General features: G+C 39.8%; 1 protein-coding gene across 1 annotated transcript in view; it reads left to right on the top strand.

Moving 5' to 3' along the window:
* Positions 1-22,494, top strand: part of SMG1 (SMG1 nonsense mediated mRNA decay associated PI3K related kinase) — a gene marked incomplete at both ends in the record, with an annotated part of 94,565 nt that extends 72,071 nt beyond the window's left edge. Inside the window, 23 exons of the mRNA XM_084249154.1 lie at positions 6-235; positions 1,833-2,081; positions 2,566-2,704; positions 2,814-2,923; positions 3,048-3,266; positions 3,861-4,051; positions 4,771-4,943; positions 5,083-5,362; positions 6,073-6,345; positions 6,851-7,085; positions 7,349-7,575; positions 8,273-8,423; positions 8,527-8,716; positions 8,884-9,353; positions 12,293-12,430; positions 13,647-13,799; positions 15,340-15,519; positions 16,780-17,007; positions 17,659-17,870; positions 18,017-18,123; positions 19,104-19,283; positions 19,365-19,471; positions 22,417-22,494. Coding sequence (XP_084105280.1) covers positions 6-235; positions 1,833-2,081; positions 2,566-2,704; positions 2,814-2,923; positions 3,048-3,266; positions 3,861-4,051; positions 4,771-4,943; positions 5,083-5,362; positions 6,073-6,345; positions 6,851-7,085; positions 7,349-7,575; positions 8,273-8,423; positions 8,527-8,716; positions 8,884-9,353; positions 12,293-12,430; positions 13,647-13,799; positions 15,340-15,519; positions 16,780-17,007; positions 17,659-17,870; positions 18,017-18,123; positions 19,104-19,283; positions 19,365-19,471; positions 22,417-22,494 — 4,520 coding nt within the window. The remainder of the gene's footprint in view (positions 1-5; positions 236-1,832; positions 2,082-2,565; positions 2,705-2,813; positions 2,924-3,047; positions 3,267-3,860; positions 4,052-4,770; positions 4,944-5,082; positions 5,363-6,072; positions 6,346-6,850; positions 7,086-7,348; positions 7,576-8,272; positions 8,424-8,526; positions 8,717-8,883; positions 9,354-12,292; positions 12,431-13,646; positions 13,800-15,339; positions 15,520-16,779; positions 17,008-17,658; positions 17,871-18,016; positions 18,124-19,103; positions 19,284-19,364; positions 19,472-22,416) is intronic.
* Between the last annotated feature and the right edge of the window lie 3,257 nt (positions 22,495-25,751).

Raw genomic sequence — 25,751 nt, forward strand, 5'->3', positions numbered from 1 at the left:
CATAGGACTGGAGGATTTACATCTAGATGAAAGAATAATGCAGTTCCTGTCGATTGTGAACACCATGTTTGCTACAATCAATCGCCAGGAAACACCCCGTTTCCATGCCCGACACTATTCTGTAACACCACTTGGAACACGATCGGGACTTATCCAGTGGGTGGATGGAGCCACACCCTTATTTGGACTTTACAAACGATGGCAACAGCGGGAAGCTGCCTTACAGGCACAGAAGGTCAGTTAAAATTACAATATAAATGTACTTTTATTTGACTCTTCATAAGCATGTTGGCCTAGTATGTTATAAGTAAAATATTTATAGGCTTACTGCACTTAAGAATTAATGGCAAGTTCATAGAGGTTAAAGAAGGAAAAACTTGGTATCTCGGAAATGTTTTTGAGACACGTTTTATAAAAGTTAAGTTTGTTGATTTTTTATTTTTTTATTAACACAAGAATGGGGTACAGGCCAGATTCGTGGGAGGGTGAGAGGATTCACCAGAGACAGAGCGGGGAACAGAACAGGCAGACTGACTGAAATGCACTGCTGAGGGGAGCAGTGGGCGAGACAGGAGAGGTCTGCCGTGCCTTGTGGGACCCTCGCCGACAGGCCGGGATCGAACTGGCGCTGCAGAGGCTGCGGACAGCTTCACAGCACTGCGCTCAACCGCCTGCGCCACCAGGGGAGGCCCTATAAAAGTTAAGTTTTAAGAGGCAGAAAGGATGACTTTGGTTAACTTAACTCTCGATGAATACAGAGAGGAATCATGGTTAAAACCTCGTTAGCATGGTATTTCGCATCTTAATGCTTTTTGTTGGGCTTACTGGGATCTTTTTATTTAAGTTTGTAGAGACTACTTTAAAACTCAAGTTCTTTTAAATTATGTGTGTAAATAAGAAGTAATTTTTGAATTTATCTCTAGGACATCTTACTTTGTACCTGTGAAACTTCTGTTTTGGTTCAGACTAAGAATTTCATTTAGAAATACTTTAGCTAAGTCACTTAAGAGTAGAGATGTGCTGGGATTCCCTGACGGCACAAGGAGTTAAGTGTCAGCACTATGAAGTTATCAGCAGCCAAGGCAGCACGAGTTCAGTCTCCCCCAGGGAGCTGACCTACATGGCACAGGAGACCTCTCCTGTCTTGCCTGCTGCTCCCCACTCTAACCAGCACCCCCCACCACTGGCCTATACTCCAGCTTTTGTATGCATAAATAAATAAAATAAATATTTAAAATACAAAGAGTAGATATGTGCTGCGTGATGCAGCTATAAAGACCAGTTTTATACAGTTTGGGCCTCAGGTTCCCACATTTGACCAAAAAGGGAGTGATTCTAATCAGTGTAGGTATGGGAAGTTGCAAGAATTGGAAAGGAATTGGATTTTTTAAATTAGTAATATGAGTCTGCAGAAAAATTATTGAAGGGTAAACTAGGGATGGGAATTAGAGAAGGACTATCCAAACTTCTGTGTAATGTGTTTCTAAATAACTATTAATTTTATGAAGTCATTGTGAAGAATGAATTATGTATGTAGAGGAATTATAAAGTTTAAACAGAATTATGTTACTTTGGTGTTGAATTTGAACTTTAAGAAAGTATGAGTTGACCAATATTTCAATAAAGTAGTATATTAGAAGATAGAAAGAGTGTAAGAAAGACGCATAGTCTAAAAGAATTTACTCACTAGGTGCATGAAATTTAGCTGGGTAGGTTCGGAGAATGCCACCAAACAATCAGTTTTTAAAATGCTATCTTTGGAGTAATCTTTATCCCTATTTAAATGAAGTTGATCTTTAAAAAATTTAAAATCTTTAAAATGTCTCTTTAAGGCTCAAGATTCCTACCAAACGCCTCAGAATCCTGGAATTGTACCCCGACCTAGTGAGCTTTATTATAGTAAAATTGGTCCTGCTTTAAAAGCAGTTGGACTTAGTCTGGATGTGTCCCGACGGGATTGGCCTCTTCATGTAATGAAGGCAGTGTTAGAGGAATTAATGGAGGCCACACCCCCAAATCTCCTTGCTAAAGAACTTTGGTCATCTTGCACCACACCTGATGAATGGTGGAGAGTCACACAGGTATGCATTTTGTTTTGGACTGTAAGCAGTATGTTGTCTTTTCCTACCTTCTTTGTATTATCTTGCTTACCCTCTGTTACTACCCCCTGCCTTATTTGAGACTTGTATTTGACTCTTATATTTATTAGGCATGACTGTGACTGTGAGAGAGCAGAGTGGAGGGATTTGTGGATGAAATAAAAAAGAGAATAAAAACTTTAGATGGGGAAAACTGGTAAGACCATAGAATAGAAGTTTTGTTTTTTAAGTTTAGCATTCTGATAATAACTAAGTAGGACCAAAAAAGACCATAGTGTTACATGCATCTGCTCAGTGCAGAATCTCTCTGACTACATGCAGCAGCCCCAAGGAGTGCTAACTGTTTATTTAGAAATCAGCTGTAGGAATATGGAGTTTTATAAATTTTAGAGAAGCAACTTCATTTTGGAGGGAAATTTGCTAATGGTGCTTAATTCACTCCCTTCACCCCTTCTTCTTTATTTAGTCTTATGCTAGATCTACTGCAGTCATGTCCATGGTTGGATACATCATTGGCCTTGGAGATAGACATCTGGATAATGTTCTCATAGATATGACAACTGGAGAGGTTGTTCACATAGATTACAATGTTTGCTTTGAGAAAGGTAAAATTAATGTGGATTTTTATATTTATATGAGGATGAGGGTCCTTTTTTTTTTTTTTTTTTTTTCCTTTGCTGAAAGGACAAAAAATACAATTTTTTTCTTTTCAAGGTAAAAGCCTTAGAGTTCCTGAGAAAGTCCCTTTCCGAATGACACAGAACATTGAAACAGCTCTCGGTGTAACTGGAGTAGAAGGTGTTTTTAGGCTTTCATGTGAGCAGGTATGCTGTTTTCTCTTACACCTGTTAGTGTACCTGTTAAATTAGCAAAACCCATGTATTGAAAAACTAAAGTACATTTTAATGAGAAAACTTGTGACAAAACTTAAGACTCTTCTGAAAACAGGTACTGCATATTATGCGGCGTGGCAGAGAGACTCTGCTGACATTGTTGGAAGCCTTTGTATATGACCCTCTGGTGGACTGGACAGCTGGGGGTGAGGCTGGGTTTGCCGGTGCTGTCTATGGTGGAGGTGGTCAGCAGGCAGAGAGCAAGCAGAGCAAGAGAGAGATGGAACGGGAGATCACCCGCAGCCTCTTTTCATCCAGAGTCGCTGAAATTAAGGTGAAGCCAATGACAATAAGTCATTGTCATCTTTTTATTAAGACATTAACAAAAAAACATTAAAAAGTTGAGTAAGATAATTTTCATCAAATTTTTTCTGTAAGACTTTAATGTATAATGAAATGGCAGTGAAATGGGACTGTTTAATGCTACTATACAAAGAGGCAGTCACCATTCATAATCATGGGGTATATTAATGGTTTGAAAAAACTTAATAATATTTAAGTAGATTGAAATGTGTTCCTCAGTGATTGTTGAAAGTGTTCTTTAATTGAATAATTGCTTGGGACTTCTTTAATTGAATATTGCCTTTGGTCTTCATTTAAATACCATGGTAGCCAGTGATGCAAACTTTGTTTTGTGTGGCATGGTGATAACTGCGTTGTATTATGGGATTGATCTCAGTTTATGGCTATGTGAACTTAAGTACATTAGTTATCTTGTAAAATATGGGTGATGCCTCACTCCCTTCAGGGTTGTGTTAAAATCTGAATGAAAGATGTGTGCAAGATGTCCTGACGGGATGCTTCTGACAGACACCATCACATCTCATAGTTGAACCTGCAAGTATCTTCCTTATCATATCTTTTTCAGGTGAACTGGTTTAAGAATAGGGATGAGATGCTAGTTGTGCTTCCTAAGCTGGACAGCAGCTTAGATGAGTACCTAAGCTTGCAAGAGCAACTCACGGATGTGGAGAAACTGCAGGGCAAGTTGCTGGAAGAAATTGAGTTTCTAGAAGGAGCTGAAGGAGTGGACCATCCTTCTCACACTCTGCAACACAGGTTTAAGCAATGTTGTACTCTTCTTTCTAAATGGATGTCATTAAGGAGAATTTTAATATTTATGTAAATACTGTTGATGTGAATTATAATTATTATGATTCAGATTTAATAGAAGTTATTCCAGAGACTATAGTTGAAAAGCTTTAATAAACAAGATTCAGTAAAGTTTTCTGCTTTATTATATTTAATTTAAATGCTTGAGTAATTATGGGAAATAGGCGAGCTTGAATTTAGAAAACCTGGACTTCAGCTTTCTCTCTCTAGTTTGTATCTGAATCTTTATTCATTTGTACATTAGCTATAATTTCATCCACCATACTAAATTTTTTTGACATTTTCTTGATAGAAGGCTTTAGGTGGGTGAACCTTACACAGCCAGGTGCTCAGGAAAAGGCAGTTAAACAGGCAAGTGCCAAAAACTGCTTGAGGCTCTGAGACTCAACTGCAAACAAAAGGCCTTTAAAAAGTGTTTTTTCATACCTTCAAATAATTTGAATTCTAGTGGATGTGTTGGAGTTTTGTTTAAATTGTTGTAGTATAGTGGTGGAAACTCTGGGATCAGGAAAAATCGGAGAAGAAAGAACGGACCTTGGAGTAGTGCCCTTAAAATAGAAGAGGTGCTTATTAGCAGGCAGTCCAAGTATGAGCAAAATCAGGATTATGAGAGTACTTATAAGAAAGCAGAAGAGATTAAAAAAAATTTACTTTTTCACCATCAGGTATTCTGAGCACACACAACTGCAGACTCAACAAAGGACTGTTCAGGAAGCAATCCAGGTGAAGCTGAATGAATTTGAACAATGGATAACACACTATCAGGCTGCATTCAATAATCTAGAAGCAACACAGCTTGCAAGTTTGCTTCAGGAGATTAGCACACAAATGGATCTTGGTATGCGTTGACTTATTTTAGATATTCCTGTGAGTTTTATAGTTGTGTGTTTACATGGGGATTCTGGTTTGTGCTCCCTTTCAGTGACTCCTGGTTTGAGATGATTTCATGGTCATTAATAATTGTCTTTTACCAAAAGGTCCTCCGAGCTATGTGCCAGCAACAGCCTTTCTGCAGAATGCTGGTCAGGCGCACTTGATCAGCCAGTGTGAACAACTGGAAGGGGAGGTTGGTGCTTTTCTGCAGCAGAGGCGCTCAGTTCTCCGGGGCTGCCTGGAGCAGCTGCACCACTATGCAACGGTAGCGCTGCAGTATCCAAAGGCCATATTTCAGAAACATCGAATTGAACAGTGGAAGACCTGGATGGAAGAGCTCATCTGCAACACCACAGTAGAGCGCTGTCAAGAACTCTACAGGAAGTAAGCTTGATAGCACTTGATTTTCTTGATTTTTCCATGAGAGTCAGCAAAGTTTTTTTGGTTTTGTTTTAACTGTTTATTTTTATTTTATGAATGTAAGAACTGGGCTGTAGGCCAGAGGTGCGAGGGTGGGGTGGTGTGAGAGGATTCACTAAGAGACAGAGTGGGGAGCAGAACAGCAGATCTACTGAAATACACTGCTGAGGGGAGCAGCGGGTGGGACAGGAGAGGTCTGCTGCGCCATGTGGGTAGCTCCCTGGCAGGAGATGGAAGTCAGGTGCTGCAGTGGCTGGTGATGGCCTGAGACTTTAATCCCTGCGCCATCGGGAGGCCCCAAAAGTGTTTTAAATTATATGGTATTTATTTTTCTGAAAGAAATGGTAAATAGATGTAATTTAAATAGTCACTTTTAAAGTGGTTTTAAGAGTAATTGAGCTTGTGTTTTCCTAATAAATTGTATCCCTGGGTAAGAATGGTGGGATCAGGATAGAGGAAGTTAAACTTGAACTTTGATTCTGTCACTCATTAACATATCATATAGGAAGTTACTTTGACTCTTGAGACTTCATCTGTAAAATGGAAATTATGCCTACTCTTTGAGGTTTGTCTTGGAATCACAACATTGCATGTTCTTTGTGTGAACTTTATTTATAGGTGGGGAGTGGTTGTGTTTATTATAAATAAATAAGGACCTCTTTCTGCTGTTACAGATACGAAATGCAGTATGCTCCCCAGCCACCCCCAACAGTGTGTCAGTTCATCACTGCCACTGAAATGACCTTGCAGCGGTATGCAGCAGACATAAATAGCAGACTTATTAGACAAGTGGAGCGTTTGAAACAGGAAGCGGTCACCGTACCTGTTTGTGAAGAACAGTTGAAAGAAATTGAACGTTGCATTAAAGTTTTCCTCCATGAAAATGGAGAAGAAGGATCTTTGAGCCTTGCCAGTGTTATTATTTCTGCCCTTTGTACTCTTACAAGGTGAGTTACCTAATCGCTTATGGAGACCATTTATTGTCTTGAGAATGGATTGATGTTTATTGAGATGTCATGTATTTTTTTTTTTTTAAAGATTTCTTTATGCATGCAAGAACTGGGATGTAGGCCAGGGGTGTTGGGGGTGGCGGTGAGAGGTTTCACCATGGACAGAGTGGGGAGCAGAACAGGCAGATCTACTGACATACACTGCTGAGGGGAGCAGTGGGTGAGACAAGAGAGGAGAGGTCTGCTGCGCCATGTGGGTTAGCTCCCTGGCCAGGAGTGAACTCAGGCCACAGTGGCTGGAGGTAGCTTGATAGCACTTTGTCTTTATCCCATGTGCCACTGGGGAGGCCTGTATCTTTAGTTTAATCCCAAACTGTAGATATTTTACTTTTGTATTCTTGACCAGTGTTATAGTTGCTTTATTCCCTCTAAGATTTTGAGGTATTTTTGTGTGTGAATTTAGCTAAGTCTGTTTCACTATGCAAATATTTATTGCGTTTAGGCGTAACCTTATGATGGAAGGTGCTGCCTCAAGCGCCGGAGAGCAGCTGGTTGATCTGACTTCTCGGGATGGAGCCTGGTTCTTAGAGGAGCTCTGCAGTATGAGCGGAAATGTCACTTGCCTTGTTCAGTTACTGAAGCAGTGCCACCTGGTGCCACAGGACTTAGACATCCCAAATCCCGTGGAAGCATCTGAGGCAGTTCACTTAGCAAATGGAGTATATACCTCACTTCAGGTGAACACTGTTAAATTAGCTAAAAATTTTTAAGCTTGTTTTAGATATTGAATATTGTATTTCTCATATCTTTAGTTCAGGGAAGCGATTAAATTCCTCCCTACCACCCTAACCCATTTGAATGTTGCTTAAAACAGTCACTTAAAGATCACCACAAGGTTTGTAGCTAACTTGGTTACTTCATTCGTGTCATTAAGTCTGTAAGTGTGTAATTTCCCTAACTCAGAAAACATTAGAATAACATATTTCTCACATATTTATAGGAATTAAATTCAAATTTCCGGCAAATCATATTTCCAGAAGCGCTTAGATGTTTAATGAAGGGAGAATACACATTAGAAAGTATGCTTCATGAACTGGACAATCTTATTGAGCAGACAACTGATGGCGTTCCCCTGCAGACTCTAGTGGAATCTCTTCAAGCCTATTTAAGAAATGCAGCTATGGGACTCGAGGAAGAAACACATGCTCATTACATCGATGTTGCCAGGCAAGTAAACATTAGCTCTGCTCTGTTTTCTAGTGAAAGAGACAAGATAAGCCAGCTAAAAGGATTGAGTTCTTGTTTTACTGCTGTTTAATTCTAATTTTTTTTAAAGATTTATTTATTTATTCAAGCACTGGGTACAGTCAGAAGTGCGGGAGGGTGAGAGAATTCACCAGAGTCAGAGCAGGGAGCAGAGCAGAGAGCAGAGCAGGCAGAAGGACCAAAATACACTGCTGAGGGGAGCAGCAGGCGGCAGGAGAGGTCTGCGCACCATGTGGGACCCTCCTTCGGTGGCCGGGGAGTAGCCGGGGATCAAACCGGTGCTGCAGAGGCTGCGGGCAGCTTCGCAACCCAGCGCTCAACTGCTGCGCCACAGGGGTGGCCCTAATTCTAATTTTTTAAAGCAGATATAATTAATTATATTTTTATTTTGACACAATTACAGATTCACAAAAAGTTAGAAAAATAAAAACGTGTGCAGGAACATCTTGTACACACTTCATCCCACATCTAGCATTAGCATCTTGCATATCTGTAATATGATAGCAACACCATGTAGTTGAGTCCACGGAGATTTTGCCAGTTGTACATACAAAAACTTTTTAGCCATTATGCCAGCTCTGAGACTGTTGACTTTTTGTGTTCCCTGAAATTTATTACTTTTCACAGAGGATTTTAATTCTTCCTTCTTTTCCTCTAGGATACTTCATGCTCAATATGGTGAATTAATCCAACCAAGAAATGGTTCAGTTGATGAAACACCAAAAATGTCAGCAGGGCAGATGCTCTTGGTAGCATTTGATGGCATGTTTGCTCAAGTTGAAACTGCTTTTGGCTTATTAGTTGAAAAGGTAAATATTGACTTGGTTTTATGAATAATGCAAGTGTTGCAAAGTAGTTGTTCAGTGTGCAAAGAGTGGAAAAATGGACTTCTTTTTCTTTCCATTTACATAGTTAAACAAGATGGAAATTCCTGTAGCTTGGAGAAAGATTGACATTATAAGGGAAGCCAGGAGTACCCAAGTCAATTTTTTTGATGATGATAATCACCGGCAGGTGCTAGAAGAAATTTTCTTTCTAAAAAGACTGCAGACAATTAAGGAGTTCTTCAGGCTTTGTGGTACCTTTTCTAAAACTTTGTCAGGTAATATTCCATGTTTGAACATGCTGGCTTAGTTGTGTCATACTCCGGAAGGGGGCAGGATGGAGTGGAATTAACTGTATGTTTGTAAGAGAGGAAGTGTTTTAAATAAGCAGCATTATTACCTTAGTTTTACATGAAATACTTTAAGAAAATTGTCCTTTTTTCAGGATCAAGTTCACTTGAAGATCAGAATACCGTAAATGGGCCTGTGCAGATTGTCAATGTGAAAACCCTTTTTAGAAACTCTTGTTTCAGTGAAGACCAAATGGCGAAACCTATAAAGGCATTCACAGCTGACTTTGTGAGGCAGCTCTTGATTGGACTACCAAACCAAGCCCTAGGACTCACGCTTTGCAGTTTTATCAGTGCTCTGGGTGTAGACATCATTGCTCAAGTAGAGGCAAAAGATTTTGGTGCTGAGAGCAAAGTTTCTGTTGACGATCTGTGTAAGAAAGCTGTAGAACACAACATCCAGATCGGAAAGTTCTCTCAGTTGGTCATGAACAGGGCAACTGTGTTAGCGAGTTCTTACGACACTGCCTGGAAGAAGCATGATTTGGTGCGCAGGCTGGAGACCAGTATTTCCTCTTGTAAGACAAGCCTGCAGCGTGTTCAGCTGCATATTGCCATGTTTCAAGTAAGTATTTCTCCCTGTTTTTTATCCTTGTAAGAATTTGGAAAAACTGGGCAAATACAATGCAACAATATAAAGAAAGAGAATTCTAAGACTTCCTGAATTATGCCGGCTCAGCAAGCCCATATTTGTATTTTGGTGTCTTTTTTCTGATTATTCCTTGTTTCTTTTTTATTTTATTTATTTATTAAAGTTTTTTTTTTTTTTAAATTTTTGTGTAGAGGAGAACAAGGGTGTAGGCTAGAAGTGCGGGGGTTGAGAGGATTCACCAGAGACAGAGTGGCGAGCAGAACAGGCGGATTGACTAAATACAGATCAGTGGGCAAGACAGGAGAGGTCTGCTGCATCATATGTGAATTAGCTCCCTGGCCTGGCTCAAACTCAGGCCATAGTGGTGACAGTGCTGAGACTTAACCCCTATGCCACCAGAGAAGCCCCCTTGTTTGTTTTTTATGTATTTGAGATCATTTTGTATATACAGTTTGTGTTTTTTGAATTTTTATGTCATTATTTGACTATCCAGTAACAGAGTTTAGTCATTGTGACGCTGTACTTCCTGTGTTAACATGTAATTAAGATAGGGGGCCTCCTTGATGGCACAAGGGATTAAGTCTCAGCACTATGAAGCTGTCTGCAGCACAAGTTCTATCCCTGGTCAGGGAGCTGACCCATATGGCGCAGCAGACCCCACCTGTCCCACCTGCTGCTCCCCTCAGCAGTGTATTTCAGTCAATCTGCCTGTTCTCCCCACTCTGTCTCTGGTGAATCCTCTCACCCCTCCCGTACCTCTGGCCTACACCCCAGCTCTTGAATGCAAAAATATATAAATCTTTAAAAAAAAATGTTATTCAGATAACTTTTTTTTTTTTTTAAGATTTATTTATTTATACAAGCATTGGGTACAGTCAGAGGCGCAGGAGGGTGAGAGAATTCACCAGAGCTAGAGCGGAGAGTAGAACAGGCAGACTGACGAGGTACAACTGCTGAGGGGAGCAGCGGGCGGCAGGAGAGGTCTGCGCGCCATGTGGGACCCTTGCTGGGCAGCCGGGGATCGAACTGGCGCTGCAGAGGCTGTGGGCAGCTTTGCAGCCCAGTGCTCAACCGCTGCATCACCGGGGAGGCCCCCAGATAACTTCTTTTTAAAGCAACTTCTGTTTTTCTTATACTAAATGGATGAACTGTTTTGTGCATAGATCATCTTAGTTTGGGAATTGCTTTTAAAAGCCTATTTTTATCTCGATTTTTTAGGGGGCAGTGTGATATAGGTTTGGATTCAGATCAGACTTAGGTATATTTACCTAAGTTTGAATTTAACTTCTCTAAGGTTTCTGAGTTACTTTTCTATAGAACGGGGCCAGTGTCTCTCAAGGGTTGATGGTAACAAGGGTTAAAGTCTATGCACAGTATAAATTTAGGTATTTAAAAAAAAATTCTTCCTTTTGAAATATAGGCTTCATATTGTCAGTAGCTTCAAATAAGTTTTAACCTGTGGTGTAATGTTTGCAGACTGTATTTTCCTGAGATCAGTTTTAGCACAAACAGTGGTTGCTCTGTGTCGTTTATATATGGAAGCTGCTTCGTAATAGTGGAATTGTTGGGTTCAGCTCAGTGCATGGAACCAACCTATTTCCTTCTCTTTGCAGTTTCACCATTAGCTGTTTTTAGTTCTTAGGTTAAGGAAAGTAATTTAGTCAAGTTCTGAAATTGCATTTACTATATATTAACAGTCCTATATCTGGCACAGTCTAAGTTTTAGGATGTGTTTTAAATGTAATGCTGAAAAGTTTTGTACATCTTGGGATTTATTTCCTTAAGTAATGATGACACCTGTATGGAAAACATTGTAAAAATTCTTTTAATTTTGTTCTTCTGATTACATTGTAAGCTCTGAGCACAATGTAAAGCTTTTTAAGATTTATTTATTTATGCATACAAGAGCTGGGGTGTAGGCAAGAGGTGCGGGGGCTGGGGGTACGAGCATTCACCAGAGACAGAGTAGGGATTAGAACAGGCAAATTGACACAAATACACTGATGAGGGGAGCAGTGGGCAAGACAGGAGAGGTCTGCTGCGCCATGTGGGCTAGCTCCCTGGCTGGGGATCAAACTCATGCTTCAGTGGCTGCCTGTAGCTCCATAATGCTGAGACTTAACCACTTGCGTGACCAGGGAGGCCCTAAAACTTCTTAATTGTAGTCCTAATGCCTCCTGGGGTCTCTGTAGAACATACGAGATGACTTGATCTTTCATCAACATTTGTCCCTCCATTCTGTCACTTCCCTCCCCCTGTCAAGATCTTCAACTGGAGATTATTTTCTGGGGAGTTGTGTATTAAACTTACTTTATTATTATTATTTTTTTTATCTTTTTTTTTAAAGAGGCATGTATTTTTATTTGTTTGTTTGTTTGTTTGTTTATACAAGCACTGGGTACAGTCAGAAGCGCGGGAGGGTGAGAGAATTCACCAGAGCCAGAGTGGGGAGCAGAGCAGGCAGAAGGACCAAAGTACACTGCTGAGGGGAGCAGCGGGTGGCAGGAGAGGTCTGCGCGCCATGTGGGACCCTCTGCCGGTGGCCGGGGAGCAGCCGGGGATTGAAGCGGCGCTGGCAGAGGCCGTGGGCAGCTTTGCAACCCAGCGCTCAACTGCTGAGCCACTGGGGAGGCCCATAAACTTACTTTAATTAGAGAACATCTTCGGAATTATTTAAAGGTTGCATATTGTTGATCCAAGAAATTTGCCAGCCACCCTCTATCTCAGCAAAATCTTCACCTGGTTGTGATTCTTCTGTAGTGTTTCTTCTGTTACTCTCTTCTACCTGCCTGCCTTTGTTGCAGCTGGATTATTTATTTCTCTCCCCCTAGTCCTAACTCACACCACCTTTCCCTTGTTTATCTAATGTTTTTTTTTTTCACAGCTGATTTCATTTTTCTTTCTTTGAACAGTGGCAGCATGAAGATCTTCTCATCAATAGACCACAGGCCATGTCAGTCACACCACCCCCTCGGTCTGCCATCCTAACCAGCATGAAAAAGAAACTCCATACTCTGAGCCAGATTGAAACTTCAATTGCCACAGTTCAGGTATGTTTTGTCAGATCCTCCTTCCAGCACGCCTCACTTACAGAAACAACTGACACTGTTACTCTTAGTTCAGTGAGCATATGTGTGGCCTCTAAGCCACGAGAACATAAGCTCTTTCCACTTAAATTTTATTTTTTTTTTTTTATACAAGCACTGGTTACAGTCAAAAGTGGGGGAGGGTGAGAGAATTCACCAGAGCCAGAGCGGAGAGCAGAACAGGCAGAGTGATGAAGTACGCTTCTGAGGGGAGCAGTGGGTGGCAGGAGAGCTCCGTGCGCCATGTGGGACCCTCGCCTGGCGGCCGGGGATCGAACCAGTGCTGCAGAGGCTGTGGGCAGCTTCGCAGCCCAGCGCTCAACCGCTGCACCACAGGGGAGGCCCTCCACTTAAATTTTATAAAATAATTTATGTCTTTTTTATCCTTTCACCTTCAAGATAACCAGTATGTTTTGAAGAGTGGAGGCATACTATTTCAGGTTTTTAATGCATTTGATGATTATTGTGCCTTTATACATAATGGGAACCTTGATACTTAATTTGTTTTCTGAAATTTTTGTAAGCAGTTATATCTGACGTAATCATTTTTTTAATCTGTATTTTATTTTGGCTGACTTATTAATATCTAAGAAGCCTAAGCATTTTTTACCTCTGTTGAGTATTTAATTTTTGTGATGTCAAAGACAGCAGAACATCTTTCCAAACTGTTTGTACTGACTATTTGGTCAATTCAGCTAAATATTTAATATCCCCCAACGCTCTTTGTTTAAATAAGAAACACTGATCTTGATGATGGTTATGTTTCTCTTTAGATTCTGTATTCTGTACCTTTGTACACAATAATAACTGACATTTTTCTGTTCTTTTTATGAATTAGTGTTAGAATAAAATCAAATGCAATATTGTGTAATACTTTTGTCATAGCACATGTAGCACAGTAAGAGTTTGGTGTAGCAAATGTTGTGTTTTAAAGACCATTTCATTTAAAAGTGAAGGTGAAACTACAATTTTGGCATAGTATGCTAAATGCCAGTTTGTATTTCCCAAACACATTAAGCCTCAAATATTTAGTGAAATATTAGTGAAAGATTACTTTCAAATGGTTAGTTTAAGTTTTTTCTAAATTAATATGCTCCAGCATGATTCCTTTGACTTGTTATGTAAAATGCTAAACAGACATGAAGTCTGTTATTCACTGAAATTCTGCTGGTTTTCATAGGAGAAACTAGCAGCTCTTGAAGCAAGCATTGAACAGCGACTCAAGTGGGCTGGTGGTGCCAACCCTGCACTGGCACCTGTGCTACAAGATTTTGAAGCGACAATAGCAGAAAGGCGAAATCTTGTCCTTAAAGAGAGCCAAAGAGCAAGCCAGGTATTGTGATCTCTGTGTGGTCTCTGTGTTTCCAGTTGCAGGATTATATTAACCGAGTGGAAGGTGCAGGTAGCATCTCTAGGAATAGCTTGAGAGGCCACCCTTTCGTCCACAGAACTGGAAAGAGGATTGATTAGCATTCTGGGATTTTCCTTAAGGCTAAATTCACAGCAAGTTACTTCCCTAGATCCTTACTGTGCCCCAGTTATATATAAAAATAAATATAAAATGGACACAGCCTATGTTGAAAAATAGAATTTTAATTCTGTATTTGTCTAAGGTCACCCAAAGATTTGAATATTATATTTTCCCACATGGCAACAAAAGGTCTTACAGCTTTGTGCTTTGCCAGAGATTGTGGATTAGCTTCGTGGTGATTGGTAAAAATAAAATACTTATGTAAATTTTTTTGAAGTTTTTTTTTTTTTAATTTATGCATAGAAGAACTGGAGTGTAGGCCAGAGATGCGGGGGGGTGAGAGGTTTCACCAGACACACAGTGGGGAGCAGAACAGGCAGATCTACTGAAATACACTGCTGAGGGGAGCAGCGGGAGAGACAGGATAGGTCTGTTGCGCCATGTGGGTTAGCTCTCTGGCCGGGGATCAAACTCAGGTCAGAGAGATGATTGCACTGAGACTTAACCCGTACACCACCAGGGAGGCCCCTATGTAAATTTTCAATCAGGTGCAGAATGGACTAATAATGATACCCGTATTTTATAGAACTATCCTATAAATTTTATTTCCTTTATAGTTCTAACATCCATATTTAATGCATTATATCATTTTATCTATAAAATATTTCAGTAAAGAACTCCTAAAGAACTTCATCACAATATTATTATTATCATGTCTTAAAAGTCAGCATTTTGTGATCTTTATTGTAAAGTTAGGCAGAGTAGAAGCAAAAGGGAACATTCCAAATTGAAATTTGGACGTAACAAACAAAATGCATTGGAATATAATAACAGTTTTATTTATTTATTTTTAAAAAGATTTATTTATTTATTTATACAAGCACTGGGTACAGTAAGAAGCGCAGGAGGGTGAGAGAATTCACCAGAGCCAGAGGGGAGAGCAGAAGGCAGATTGACGAAGTACACTGCTGAGGTGAGCAGCGGGCGGCAGGAGAGGTCTGCGCGCCATGTGGGACCCTTGCCGGTGGCTGGGGATTGAACCCGCGCTGCAGAGGCTGCGGGCAGCTTCGCAACCCAGAGCTCAACCGCTGTGCCACCGGGGAGGCCCTATAATAACAGTTTTGTTATGGAATAAATTTTGTATAAAAACAATCATGTAGAAGATACACTGACTTAAATATCATAGGTACTTTTGACTCTCAGACCTACTAGCATCAACAACAACGTGTACTTACTTACAGCCTGTTTAAGGGTTTAGTCAATTGCCAAAAGAGTTACATGTTCGCAGTTCTAGGACCAGTTTTGTTTCTGAATCCTGGCAAAGAGTAGCTGGTATTTTTTGTGTGTCATTAATTGATTTCCCTCATTGTGGTGGCTCCTTTTCTCTTTTGTTTCTTCACAGGTCACTTTCCTCTGCAGCAATATCATTCATTTTGAAAGTTTACGCACTAGAACTGCAGAAGCCTTAAACCTGGATGCTGCGTTATTTGAACTAATCAAACGCTGTCAGCAAATGTGTTCATTTGCATCCCAGTTTAACAGTTCGGTCTCTGAGTTGGAGCTTCGTTTATTACAGAGAGTGGTGAGTTCTGGGTCTTGGAGGGAGTAGAGACTGGGTAATCAAAATGGTAAGGCCTTCATTGTGCCCTCAAAATCAACTTAATCACTGGTTTACATTTATTGAGCATGTAGCCATATATGATGATCTGAGGGATACAGTGATGTAGTTCTCACTCAAGGATCTTATACAAACAATACAACTAATGAAAAAGTGAAAGAATTTGCAGAACGGGAAGGACTGTGAAGGTTTAGGGGGTGGAGAAAGACTGTAACAGATGATTCAGAATACTGAAGATAAGGTAACAAATAGAGGACTAGTGGAAGACAAATAGTGCACAGATTTGTTCAGAAATGTCAAGTTGAGGGCCTTCCTGGTGGCATAGCCCTTGAGCGCTGGGTTGCGAAGCTGCCCACAGCCTCTGCAGCGCTGGTTCGATCCCCGGCTGCTCCCCGGCCACCGGAGGAGGGTCCCGCATGGCGCGCAGACCTCTCCTGCCGCCCGCTGCTCCCCTCAGCAGTGTACTTCGGTCCTTCTGCCTGCTCTGCTCCCCGCTCTGGCTCTGGTGAATTCTCTCACCCTTCCGCGCTTCTGACTATACCCAGTGCTTACATAAATAAATAAGTAATAATAATAAAGAAAAATCAAGTTGATAAGTTTGGTATTTACATTTTATGGAAATTTAGGCTGTGTGTTAGGAGTTTTGGTTTCGTTTTAACAAGTAAATTTGGGTTTATGGTCCTTCATATGGATCATCTTTGTTTTTTTAAATATTTATGCATACAAGAACTGGGGTATAATCCAGAGGTTTGGGGTGGGGGGAGAGGATTCGCCAGAGACAGAGCGGGGAACAGAACAGGTGGAGTGACTGAAATACACTGCTGAGGGGAGCTGTGGGCAAGGCAGGAGCGGTCTGCTGCGCCATTTGGGTCACGACCTCCCTGGCTAGGGATCAAAGCACTATAGTGGCTGCAGATAGCTTTGTAGTGCTGGGTCTTAACCCCTTGCACCACCAGGGAGACCCTGGATCATCTTTGCTTTTATAGATGCATTTTCAGGTCTTAAAGTTTAAGTGCTAATTCCCTATGTGATTATGCAGAAAAGTTAAAAATCTTGTTCTGTATTTCACAGATTCTGTAAATTATCATCAAGTACTATTTTGACTAGGCCACTGAGGTTCTCTTTGTCAGCTTGAAGTTACTGGTACTTTTTGATGACAGTGATGAACAATCTTAAACTATTCCAGCTGATTGTTAAAGCTAAATAAATGTTTGTTCTGTTTAGGACACCAGTCTTGAACATCCTATTGGCAGCTCTGAATGGCTTTTGTCAGCACACAAACAACTGACCCAAGACATGTCTATGCAGAGGGCAATTCAGACAGAGAAAGAGCAGCAGATAGAAACGGTCTGTGAAACAATTCAGAATCTTGTTGATAATATAAAGACTGTGCTCACTGGTCATAACCGGCAGCTTGCAGATGTCAAACATCTACTGAAAGCAATGGCTAAGGTAGGACTAATACTATCAACACATTCATGTCCTCCCTTTTATATAAAATTATAAGTTGTTATGATTTATGGAAAAATGACATTATAAGAATTTTATAAAAAAAAGTAATTTCTCTCGGCTCACATCTTCCAATTTGTAAATGAATGAATTTGTTTTCCTTGACTATACGTTTGGTAGGTAGTAGTCTTAATTTTGTGCATAGATAAGCTGAGGTTTGAAGAGATTGATTCACACAGTCACTTTATAACCTGTGTAGTAAGTAGAGCAGAGACCTAACCTTAATCTCATCGTATTTAGAACAGTAGCTTTTCTTCTCCATGTCCTTATTCCCGGACTTCAGGGTACCTCCGAAATGAATGAAATACTGTTTCTTCTATTATCTGACTAATCTAGATAGTAAGGAAAGTGAGCCCTCAGAAAAGGCTTGATTACTTCATCATTACAAAACCGTAAATCATTTTAGGATTTATTTTTATTTGGAGTTTTATAATTTTTTGAAACAAGATTCCTAGAAAAAAGGAATTAAATTGTTATAAAATAATTAAACAGATTGCTTTTTGAAAACCACTTATTCTTAGTCAAAAAGTGACAGTCTTTATATAATCACTGAAACAAAACCATTTTTCATAATCATTGTTATATGGATTCTAGGATGAAGAAGCTGCTCTGGCAGATGGTGAAGATGTTCCCTATGAGAACAGTGTTAGGCAATTCTTAGGTGAATATAAATCATGGCAAGACAATATTCAGACGGTGCTGTTTACATTAGTTCAGGCTATGGGTCAGGTTCGCAGTCAAGAACATGTTGAAATGCTTCAGGAAATAACTCCCACCTTGAAAGAACTGAAAACACAAAGTCAGAGGTAAGAATGCTTTCTGGCCAAAATTTAAATGTAAGTAAAACATCTGATATAGAAAGTCTTATGTAGTTAATTTATTCAGTTTTGTTCATATTTATAAGTAGTTATCTGGTAAAGTGTATTATAAACCATTTTATTTTGTATTTCAGTATCTATAATAATTTAGTGAGTTTTGCATCACCCTTAGTCACCGATGCAACAAATGAATGCTCAAGTCCAACGTCATCTGCTACTTATCAGCCATCCTTTGCTGCAGGTAGGAATTCCCTGCTTCAGAATGACCCTAATTTTGATCTGTCAGTAATCTATGTAGACAAAGATGTTAAGAGGTTTTGTTGTAAATGTCTGCTATGTTTATAGTCATCACCTTTTTAAAGGGTTTCCTTAAAGTATGTCATATCTCAAAGTGAAAAAAATTTGTTTTTAATTTTAAAGTACTTTTGAACTACCTATGTTCAAATACTCTTTATTTAAATATTAATTTAAAAATTAATTTTTTAATTAAAGATTAATTTTTTAATGCATACAAGAGCTGGGGTATAGGCCAGAGGTGCTGGATAGGGGTTGGGGTGGTGAGAGGAGTCACCAGAGACAGAGTGGATTGACTGAAATACACTGCTGAGGGAGGCAGAGGGCAAGACAGGAGAGGTCTGCACTGTGTGGTTTAACTCCCTGACTGGGGATCGAACTCATGCTGCAGTGGCTGCCTGCTGAGACTTAACCCCTTGTGCCACCAGGGAGGCCCTGAATAGTTAATTTTTTGATTATGAAATATAATAGTTCCATTCCAGCTGGGTGTAAAATCACTGTGAATTGTTGGTTCACTTCTATGAATGCAACTTTTGTTGCTTTGCCTTCTTAATATTAAATTACTAATTTCCCTGTCACTAAATAAATCTTTTGAAAAATGACAGTGCCCAGATTTAATGTAACGTTTTGTGACTTTACCATGTTAATCTTCTGTGGTTGGGCACTTAAGGTATTTACCATGTTTCGATGCCACAGCAAACTGGTACATCACGGTACCAATTCACATCTGAATGTCAAGATTTGTTTTTAGGAGGACAGTTTCTTTTTCATGGGAAGAAAACTTTAAAATTGTAAAATCACATCCATTTTCAAGACTGTCCATATGTAGTTGATGGATTGTGAGAGCATCACCCTGCTTTTTCTTCACTATCCCATGCCGTTTTCTGTTTACATGTTTATTGAGCTACTGCTGCTCTTTTTCTGTAGCAGTCCGGAGCAACACTGGTCAGAAGACGCAGCCTGATGTCATGTCACAGAATGCTAGAAAGCTGATTCAGAAAAACCTTGCTACATCAGCAGATACTCCACCAAGCACTGTTCCAGGAACTGGCAAGAGTGTTGCTTGTAGTCCTAAAAAGGCTGTCAGAGACCCTAAGACTGGGAAAGGTAAATTAATTAGAATAAGGATGCCTTAAATATTTACACAAAGTGATGGTCTGACTTATATTTGTTTCTGTTGCTTCATAGCTGTGCAAGAGAGAAATTCATATGCAGTCAGCGTGTGGAAGAGAGTGAAAGCCAAGTTAGAGGGCCGAGATGTTGATCCAAATAGGAGGATGTCAGTTGCTGAACAGGTAACTTTTTAAAACATGATCCTCTTATGCTTTTCCATGTGGTTGATCAAGAAATGAGGAATTAAATCTGTTTTTAGGATCCAGAAGATTTTGAGTGACACAGCTCTGGAATTGTAACATAGTCACCATTTTACACCAACTCTTTCCTATTAAAGTGTGAACTTACATCTTTACCAGATGAGCAGCTAATTTGCATTTTAAAGAGGAGCATCTGAAAGTTTCAAATGAAATGAGAAGGACATTTTGGCTGTAGGAACAATATCTATAAAATGTTCTTGGCTTTTAAAGTCATTACTCTGAAATTTTCTCATTAAAATTGTGTATATAAATTTGAGAGTGAATCCTCCCTCCCCCGGATATTTTGAAAATTTTCAGTTTGCTTTATCTGACTGTATATGTATCTGCATATATACAATTTTCAGAACCATTGGAGAGTTAGTTGCAGCCATCGTAATACTTCATGCCTAAATTCTTCGGCATCTTTCTTTTAAAATATTGTAATACATAGTTATATTATTCAGTTGTCAACGCAGGAGACAACATTGACTCTACAGTGCTAACATTCAGTCCATATTCACATTTCTTCAGTTATCCCCACATGTCCTTTATTGCTTAACCCTTCTCTTTTAAGCTGCATCCCTTCCACCTCACCCCTCCAGTACTTTATATAAGATTTATCCTGGATTTCATTTACTTGTTTTAGTCAATTTTAATATCTAAAATAGTTCTTGAGACATTTTTCTTTTGGCATTGACAATTTTTATGTCTAGACCATTTTATTTACAGAATGTACCTCGGTTTGCATCTGTCTAACATTTTCCTCATAATTAGATTCAGAATTAACTGTTGTGGCCAGGAACACCATGTTAGTGATGTATCTTTCTCAGAATTTTACATCAAGGGATACATGTTGGTTTGTGCCATCTTTGGTATTATCAGGTCAGCTCTTTTGGTTTGGGTAGTAGTCGCCATTGCAAATTACCTTTTCTCCTGTGGGGTAAAAATTTGAGATGTGACTATTCTTTTTTTCCCCCATCACCAGCCAGGTTACTTGTTTAAGCTGTCTCCTGCTATAAGCAGAGACATGGGAGACCATTGTGCAGGTCATGATTCGATATAAGTAAAGAAGGCGAGCTGGAGCTTAAGGTTCTGCACGTTACTGTTCACATGCAGAGTGATAGTCCACACTAGTACTGTGGACCCCAGTGCTGGGCACTAGTCCAGGTTCTTTTGATTCGTTTTTATAGCCAGTCAGCAGTGACCTCACATGACTGTTATGGAATAGAGTATGATTACCTTCTCCCCAGGAAAAAGACTTGGTGGAGAGATGGGGTTAGGGAAGGAGGTGAAGTGGGGGCGCTCTCTTGCTCTTCATGCTGTGACTTCTAGAAGACATTCAGCATGCCATCTCCCAACACATGGAGTGGGATGAAGTAGTGATGGCCTTCTCTTTGAGAGCTGAACTCTTCTCTCCATAGGGTGCCGCTCCACACAGGCCAGCCAGGCTGGGACTGACCTGGCTGCCTAGAAATCTGGGGCACAAGCCACTGCTGCCATTTTTGATCCAGACTACTCTGACTGTTTTAATTGCTAATGCTTGGCATCCACAATTCAATATTAACATCAATAAGGAAAGTTTTTTTGTTTTGTTTTTAAACACATCCTTTTTTTTTTTTTTAAAGATTTATTTTATTTATTTATGCATACAAGAGCTGGGGTGTATGGCAGACCATTGCAGGGTATGGGAGGATTCACCAGAGACAGAGTGGGGAGCAGAACAGGTGGATCCACTGAAATATACTGCTGAGGGGAGCAGCGGGTGAGCCAGGAGAGGTCTGCTGTGCCATGTGGGTCAGCTCCCTGGCCAGGGATCAAACTCGTGCTGCAGTGGCTGCAGATAGCTTCATAATGCTGAGACTTAACCCCTTGTGCCACCAGGGAGGCCCTTAAATGCATCCTTGAGCCTTGAGCCTAAACTATTCTTGGCCAAGAGTCATTCTTTAGAAATAGTTTGTCAAAAACTTTGGGTGATTTACTGAGACAGGATATCTTTATCTCACAAACTTTCTGACAGGTTAATGGGTTGTGTGCTTTCATCACTGTCTAGTACTTCTCCATTTTTTTAGAGGATGCTTCACTATTGTGCTTTTAACTCAGGTAATTGCTAAGTTTTATGTGAAAGAAAGCTGGGGCCTCCTTGGTGGCGCAAGGGGTTAAGCACTGCACTATGAAGCAATCCTCAGCCTCTGCAGCTCGAGTTCCATCCCCAGCCAGCCATGGAGCAACCCACATGGCGCAGCAGACCTCTCTTGACTTGCCTGCTGCTCTCCTCAGCAGTGTATTTCAGTTGGCCTGCCTGTTCTGTTCCCCACTCTTCTGTTCTGTTCCCTGCCTGTTCTGTTCTGGTGGATCTTCTCATCCCCCATATCTCTGGCCTGTACCCCAGCTCTTGTATGCATAAATAAATCTTAAGTATAGAGTTTTTTGCATAAAACTTTGGGTATAGATTATAATTCAGCAGCCATATATTGCACATTTGCCAGATAACTGGACCCTGAAAGATGTTCTGGCTACCTTTCTTAGTATAAGAGAAACTTGGACTGATCTGTTGAATTAGAGACATTTGTTAATCACCCAACTGTGTTCAAGGATCTGGTAGGCACTTTTTTAATATACAACTTAAATGTTCAACCGGTGATTTCACTGTTAAGCCCCAGGAGTACCCATGGGTCAGTGGGACTCACAGACCATGTAAGGTGAATTTCCAAAGACATACATCCTGTCAGCTGTGGAATTATGAGGGAAGCCCAGCTTACTCAACTCTTTTTCTACAATAGCAGCTACATTGCCTTTCGGTAATTAATTTGGGTGATTAGAAACTGAAACAATTCATAAAACTCATGTACTTCTAAATTTTAAGTGACTTTACGATCCTCTTTTTATAGGTTGACTATGTCATTAAGGAAGCAACTAATCTAGATAACTTGGCTCAGCTGTATGAAGGTTGGACAGCCTGGGTGTGAATGGCAAGGCATTAGATGAGTCTGGTTAAGCGAGGTCAGACATCCACCAGAATCAACTCAGCCTCAGGCATCCAAAGCCACACCACAGTCGGTGGTGATGCAACTGGGGGCTTACTCTGAGGAAACCTAGGAAATCTCGGTGCGCTACGAAGTGAATCCTGCAGGACAGCTGCACTCAGGGATACGCCCAACACCATGGCCTGCAACCCCAGGGTCAAGGGTGAAAGAAAGAAAGAAAGCTCACCGCCTGAACACGGAGATTGTCTTTCTGCCACAGAACAGCTGCAAACGTGTCAGGAGGTTAGCTGCAGAAAGAAATCGGGATGCCGCGGAGCACAGAGTGATTTGGAACTCCATTCCACCTGACCCTGTGTGTACAATCCAGGAAAAAACCCCGCTCAGAAACAGAGAATACTGGGGCCGAGAAGAAATCACAGCCAAGGAAGATTTGGTGCATTCAGATTCTAGTGTAACACTTGTTGCTTGGCAACAATACTGGTTGGGTTGACCAGTAAGCACAAACAGGCTGAATGAATTTCAGAAATGGACTGAAAACGGAGAGCTATGTAACAGTAACACTACATTGGAAGGACTTCTGAAATGAAGGGAAAAAAAAAACAACCCACGTCCTACTCCCCAACCCGCCACCACTACCCATTGCCCTTTACCTGATAGAGATTAGCCATCTTTCAAACTCATTTTTGTTTCAATCCTTTTATTTCTTATACTTTCGTCTCAGTGCTGTTAACAACTTACATTTGGAGTGATAAACAGAAATTTCTCCAAAACCATTGATAACATGGAAAATTCAAGGATTGTTTAAAGGTCTGATGATCACATTCAAAATGTTAATTCTGGTTATTTAAGTCATTTCTTTGATTCTATCATGTACAGTTTCCAGAATTGTCACTGTGCATTCAAAAGTAATGAATCTAACAAACATTTGATTTAATGTACACTCCCATTGCTTGTAGTGTGCATTTTTTGGAGGTCATTCAAATTTTCCCTCTTCTGTGATTGCTGTAGTTTCTTTCGTAGAAAATAGCTAATTCAGTGTAATCATCTACCTTTTTAAAAACCAGGATAGAGTACCTATTAGAGTTTTACCTTGTTGATGACAGATTAACAATAAAGTGATGTTCAGGTGGAGGTAGAGTGAAATGTCTTTTAATTCAGTTTTCTTATTTGATACTTAATTTTAATTTACAAGGTGATACTTTTAATTTACAAAGTGTAAATTACACTTTTGATTTACGAACTGTAAATTAAGAGTGCTTTTGTTACCTGGCATTTTAGGACATATATATGAAAACATCAGCGAAAAAGAGAACCACCACCATTTTTCATCAGGTTCAATCACTAGTCTGTGAAGTACTTTACTTTTTGTACAATTTCTACAGTTTGCTGTTCAGTAACACATTGCAAGAGTTCATGATCAAGGTTTCCTTAAATTAGCACTGCATTTCAATACTGACCATGTAAATTCCATTGTTGACCCAAAATAAAAATCCAGACTAGGATTCTTAAAATCATATATCACCACAAACTAAAATATGGTTAAAATCTTGAATACATTTTTTTCCTACATTTGAGAGATTGCTTTCTAGTTACCAGTCTTCACAAACAAAAGGTATTAAGGATAAATTCCACATAGCTCTGGCCTTTTCTGTATTCTAATTGCCACAGTAATCTATAATCTTTCAATACCCAGAACAGAATGCATTTCAGTAGCAGTGATTTTTTTTTTTTTTAACTATTTTGACGAGTATTGCAAGAGTGGTGGTATGTTTAAATACCCATGTGTCTAATAAGTTAAGGAAACCCATGCATCAAATTTTATTTTCTTCATCTTGCCTCATTTTCACAATCAAAACAACTTAGCTGGAATAATGATGCCATATTGTATTTTGCACTCTGCTTTATTTCCTAAAGACTGTGGGAGCCATTGCATTCATCACTTGATTACCTCTGCTTTCTTAAGATGAAACAGGTTTTTCAGCAACATTCTTTATTGTCACAGGAAAAACTTTTGTCACAATAATAAAACCAGTTCACACTAGTTTGTCTTCTCTAGGTGGTATTCAAAAATTAGTTCCTCTTTGTTAAAAAAGATAAATACATGGATTTTATTGCCTGTGAATTTTAGGCTTCAGAGGTACCTGCAAAAATACATGCCTCTGGTAAATTATCTGCCACTTTAATTTTACAATGGTCCCTCAGAGAATAGTGTGGCATATACATGTTTGGTCCGGGGCAGATATGAATTACTGATGACTTCAAAGCTTAATCTTTGCTGCACTCTGGACAATGAGACCCTCATCGTAGGGCTTGGCTTTCTCTGGGAAGTCATTCTAAAAGGCGCCTTGTCATTTTGAACTTTTGTAAAAGACCTCAACAGAAGTTTTATCAGCAGGTAAAAGGCCCTAGCGGTAGAGCAGAACGGCGCTGTATTTTGGGGATCATCCTGTAAAATAATGTAAAGCTTAAGAGTGCTGTAGTTAGAAAGTCATACATTTATGATGATACAAAGTACCTGTGGAAAACCAGGGAATCTGCTCTTCTCTCAGATTCAGGGGGTATAGGATAACCTACAAACCACCTCTTCTTCATTGTACCCCTGGAAACTGAGGTTTCTCTTAAGTGTTCCTGTCTTTCATTTGCTAGAATTGCCTGACTTTTAGTTGCTATCTCTATTAAGCTGTGGAGTTTTAGTAGTTCATGAAGCTGTCTATTCCTGTTTCTTTGGTGTGTCTTATAGTATCTATTTCTGGTCATGAGTTCTTTATAGAATTTGCTAATTACTAGGTTCTTTCGTGTCTGACATGTAGTTGTTTTTCACATATGTGAGATTTCTATGTGAGAATTGAGAATCAAGCTCTTGATCTGTTTTTCTGAATTGCTTTTTTAGTGCCCAAACCCCAGGTTTAGGGTGAGGGTTTGTAATACAAAGAAAAACTTCCATCACTCTGCCCTTAACTCTTGCCTCTATTACCTAAGCTTAGTATGTAGTTTTCTTAATATTGTCCAGTGTTTGGTGTTACTGGCATTTTTTTTTTTTAATTGTGGTTTATCTGATGTGTGAAATTTAAGGAAAGAGCCATTTTAAAATGCCAAGCAGGGCAATGCAAGTACAGCCAAATATTAGAGTTGATGTGCAATCTTAGGTCCTTTTAAACCTGGGGTATTATAGGCAGTACTTTGAAACAAAAAGTCTTCCTGGCCTATTTTCCTCCACATGTTTGTAATTACGCTGGGGG

Source organism: Talpa europaea (genome assembly GCF_964194135.1).
Source record: "Talpa europaea genome assembly, chromosome: 12".
NCBI classification, from domain to species: Eukaryota; Metazoa; Chordata; class Mammalia; order Eulipotyphla; family Talpidae; genus Talpa; species Talpa europaea.